Source organism: Cariama cristata, unplaced genomic scaffold, assembly GCF_000690535.1.
Source record: "Cariama cristata isolate BGI_N322 unplaced genomic scaffold, ASM69053v1 scaffold25410, whole genome shotgun sequence".
Classification (NCBI taxonomy): Eukaryota; Metazoa; Chordata; class Aves; order Cariamiformes; family Cariamidae; genus Cariama; species Cariama cristata.
This window is the reverse complement of record NW_009595633.1, coordinates 1,581-5,855: the sequence shown is the minus strand read 5'-3', so window position 1 is coordinate 5,855 and position 4,275 is coordinate 1,581. Positions and strand designations below refer to the sequence as shown.

Genomic DNA, 4,275 nt, shown 5'->3' with positions numbered 1-4,275 from the left:
CCTACCACAGCCCACGCTGCTGGGGGAGCTGCCAAGGCCCCTCGGTACTGGAGGAAAGCTCAGCCACAGCCTGGCTAGAAACACAGATTTATTGCAACATCGATTTGCAACCAGCACTCAGCCCCACCAGCGGCAACTCTGGACCCACGCAGATGCCCTGATCCCGCTGTGATGCCTCCGCAGCCAGCGGGCTGGTCCCTGGGGGCACAAGCCCACCCACCCACATCCAGGCAGGCTTGCTGGGGCTGTGGGCTGGTGTCCCACTGTGCCAGAGGCTGCCTGTGGGCTGGCAGCACAAAGGAGGGAACAGAAGCCAGATTCGGGGTCCTTCACTGATGTAAGCCACCAGCTGGGATCTCGAGCAGTCACAAGGCTCTCGGGATCCCCGGGGAGAGAGCTGGGTCAACCCCCCCAAGCATGTGAGCAAGAGGGCTGAGCGCAGGAGATGCCACTGTGTCCTCTCCTCGTACTGCACTCCCTCAGTGCTAGCCCCGATGCTTTGGGAAGCCAGGAGAGGTGCCAGCCCTGTTCCCACCTGCAGCTGCTACACGTATCCCGTCAGGTTGTAGGAGTTGAGCTCACTCTTGGTCTTCTGTGTCTGGCTGACAGAGGGCTGGGGGCTCTTGCCTGCCAGCAGCCGGGGCTGGTAGGGGCTTCCATATAGGTGCTTCCATAGGTGGCTGTTGGGTCCCGGGCAGGGCAGGAGGTGCAGAGGATGAAGCCGCCAACGAGGGAGAGAAGGGAGGAGATGATGCCCAGGTAAAGTGCCTCCCCAAGCTCGAACTTCATGCTGTCAGGGAGAACAGGATTACGGAAATCCCGCAGCACCATGTGGATGTTCCACACCAGTGGGATGAAGCAGAGCAACCCTCCGAGGATGAAGACCGCACCGCCTGCCACCGCAACCCGGTCCTTGCCTGGCGAGCCCTGGCTGAAGACGGTGCACCTCATGCCCACAATGGTGAGGAGGCAGGCGAGGGAGGAGACGGTGCAGGAGCTCACCATCAAGGCTTGGGCTGCTTGGATGTCGGTGGGCAGGTTGAGCAGGGAGCTGTAGATGTCGCACTGGGTGATGCCCGTGCTGTATGTGGCACACTCCATCCACAGCCCCTTGGTGAAGCTCACGGCTGTCACAATGCTGGAGCCAACGTAGGAGCTGGTCTTCCAGCTGGGCAGCAGCGTGGTCGTCAGCGTGCCGATGTAGCCTAGGAAGGCCACGGCGTAGCCCAGCAGCTGGAGTCCCATGGAGACCATGATGGGGGCTGGCTGTCCCCTCCTTGGGGCTTGCAGCTTCTCGCCTGGCTCGCCAGCAGCTTTCTCCTGTGTGCTTACCTTCCCAGGGCCCTGCCAGCGGCTCCGCTCACCGCGCTGCAGCTCCACCCCACTCCCGGGGGTACTGGTTTTGTGTGGGCACCAGCACGTGAGTGGGAGCTAGGGGGAGGAGAGGTTACCTGCAAGAGTGGAAAGCAATCCCTCCCTGATTAACGATTGACCCAAGCCCGTGGAGGAGCGCCAAGCGCCCTTTCACCTCCGCTATCTCCCCAGCCAGACTTCAGAGGCAGAGCAGCACTGCCTGGGAAGGACACCAAAGCCCTCCCTTGCGCTGGGGCTGCGGGCAGGGATGGAGAGCTGGCTGCTGGCAGGGGGAAATGCCCGCTGCCTTCCTGGGGGTCCCTTGGCTTCTGTGATGTCCTGAGCCAAGGAAGCCAAAAAGGTACAGCTGTGCCATGTTATTTGGGACCTGCTAGAGGTGATTTCAGGTGGTGGCCCTGAGGCTCCTGCAGCCGAGGTGTGGGGATTGCACCTCGTCCCCATCTGCACAGGGCTCACCCAAGGCATCTGCAGCCACCCAGCGCCCACCCTGAGCTGCTGAGGCTCCAGGACAACAGGATGCACCCACCTGAGGTTGAACCATGGCTATCAGCCTTTCCGTACCGCTGGGCACAATGATGGAAAGGGATGCATGTGACAGTGATGCCTCCATCCTCAGGAGAGCCCGGAGGTCCACGGTGGGTAGAATTACATCAGGGCAAAGCACACTGGCAATGCCTCAGGGATGCTTCCCGGGAGCATCCCGGCCAAGCTGGGTGGCCCGTCCCTTGGTGGGGTAAGCACACCAGGGTGCAGCTTGCGCTCGCTGCCGATGGTGGGGGATTTTCTGCTGGTGCCATCTCCTGCCTGCAGCCCTGGATGTGTGCAGGGATGTTTGGCAGAGGTGGTGGAGCAGGGTGGTTTGTTTTCCCTCTGCCTTGTTTCGAAATTCCCCCTCCCATCTTGTGAAACCAGGTTGAGCCCATGCCAGCACCGTGCTGACACTGTGGCTTGCAGCCTCTCGCCCTGGGAATGCTTCTGGCTGATGGTGCTGCCACCGCCCAGTGCCTTCACTCCTCTCCCCATCCCTCCGCTGGCACCTCAAATGCTTGGTACCAAAATTTCCCAACTTTCTGTCTCCTTTCCTGTGCACTAACCAAGAAATCCTGCTCTGTGTCAGGGGTGTTGCTGCAAAAAAACCACCTGAGGTGCTCGGGGTGCTGGCAAAAAGGCATGGGAGGGTCATGCTGGAGCTCTGCGGTACTTACGGAGGTAGTTGGAGACACGGTGCAGGACTGAGGGTGGCTGCGGCTGGGGGTCACCCAGGACCGGAGGTAGCTGGTCGGGGCAGGGCGAGCAGCCGGGGCCCCGGCCCAGGGGATCAGGGGCTGTGAATTGTTTAGCTACAGCTTTGCGAAATCCACCTGCAAATCTCAGCCTGGTTCAGAGGCTTATTGCAGATCAGAATTAAACCCTTTCAGTGTCGGGAAGGATTGGGGAGCTGGGATGCCTCGTTTTGCTTGTTGTCTATCAATTATCAGGGTAGATTTGCCTAAGTGGCTCAGGTCTGTGGCTTGCTGTCACCTTTCTGGCCAGCCTTGGTGGCTGGCGAGTGACTGCGTGCCACTGTCCATGTGGGATGTCCTCTTTGGGCTGCATCCCCCATGCTGGGGCCAGGGGGCAGTGAAATGCCAGCAGGTTGAACTCCCCATGCCTGCTGGGTGAGCTTGGGCTTTCGGTCCGCTTCTCCTGGCCCTGTTTGCCCTCTGCGGGGTTTGTTGTTGTAAGAGTCCTAGCCCAAATGATGAGCAAATGGAGACAGTAATGAGGGCTGCGCTGGCCCCGTGCCCCCTCCTGCTCACCGGCTGCTGCAGATGGAGAGGGGCAGAGAGGGCCCCTGGTGACAAATTGTGCTTGGAGCTGAGCAGGGTCTGGCTGGCGTTTGGACAGGAGTGTTTCCATGCTGATAGCAGAGCTACAGCATGGGCCATTTGCTATTTTCTTTCCTTGTCTCAAATTGACACCCGGGAGCAGGAGGTGACTTGTCTGCCAGTTGCACCTTGCCTTGAGCACTCGGGCAGGAGCAGAGGGCAGGGACAGGACGTGTGGCTGTGCTGGAGGTATGGGGGGTGAGCCTTGCACCCTTGTATCAAGAAGCTGTTCTGTACCTCCCAGTACGGTCCACATCTCAAAAAACCAAAGGAGACGGCAGGGAGCATGGGCAAGCGTGTGCTCTCCCCACTGTGCTGGCAGCGCAGGAATGGGGCCTGGCACCTCCCCAGGGCAATCCGAGCAGGGGCCATGGATGTCTGAGCAGGACCATTGCCCTGCCTGCGCCTGGGGTCCACCCCTGCCATCCATCTTCCCCCCCTGTCCTCTCTTGAGCATCCCATCACCTGCCTCCTGGTTGCTCTGTGCCTGCCACCACTGCAGCCCATCACGCTGATCCCAGATCATGCCCATCACATGGTCCTCATCATGTCCATTGCGCTGTCCCCCATCACAAGCCCACCACACTGTCCTCATGGCATACCCATCAGGCTGTCCCATCCCATGGCCATCATCTGCCCTAGCACTTGCCATCCCTTCCCCACATCCCCCCTCCCTTATGCAAATAGCTACAAAGAGCACTTAATCATCCTTGTTAATTGTCTCTGCCCTCCCCTGTTCCCCCCTGGGGATTTTCTCACAAATGGTGTCTAACTTTTCCCTTCTGTGTTTTGCTTTTCCACCAGAGATTGAAGCCCCTCCGCCCTCGGCCTCCCCCCAACCCTCTGTTTACACAACTGGGACAAATTTCACACCCGGAGGACCACTGTCCCCTCACCCCCAGTCCCTCGCTCCTCTGCCCTTGCCCCTGCCCTGAAGAATTTGTGAGTCACCAGCTGAGGCAGGGCTATAAAGGTGTCCTTGCCAAAGGCCTGCAGCGGCAGAGGGGACACGGTTGCCTGCCACCATGGAAGT

The 4,275-nt window shown here is 60.0% G+C and overlaps 1 protein-coding gene across 1 annotated transcript; it reads right to left on the bottom strand.

The window, feature by feature from the left end:
* Positions 1 to 544: 544 nt before the first annotated feature.
* Positions 545 to 1,271, bottom strand: LOC104163752 (claudin-2-like). The gene is given in 2 exon segments (XM_009702865.1): positions 545 to 679; positions 682 to 1,271. Coding segments are annotated over 2 exon segments (708 nt in total). The 5' UTR covers positions 1,255 to 1,271.
* Between the last annotated feature and the right edge of the window lie 3,004 nt (positions 1,272 to 4,275).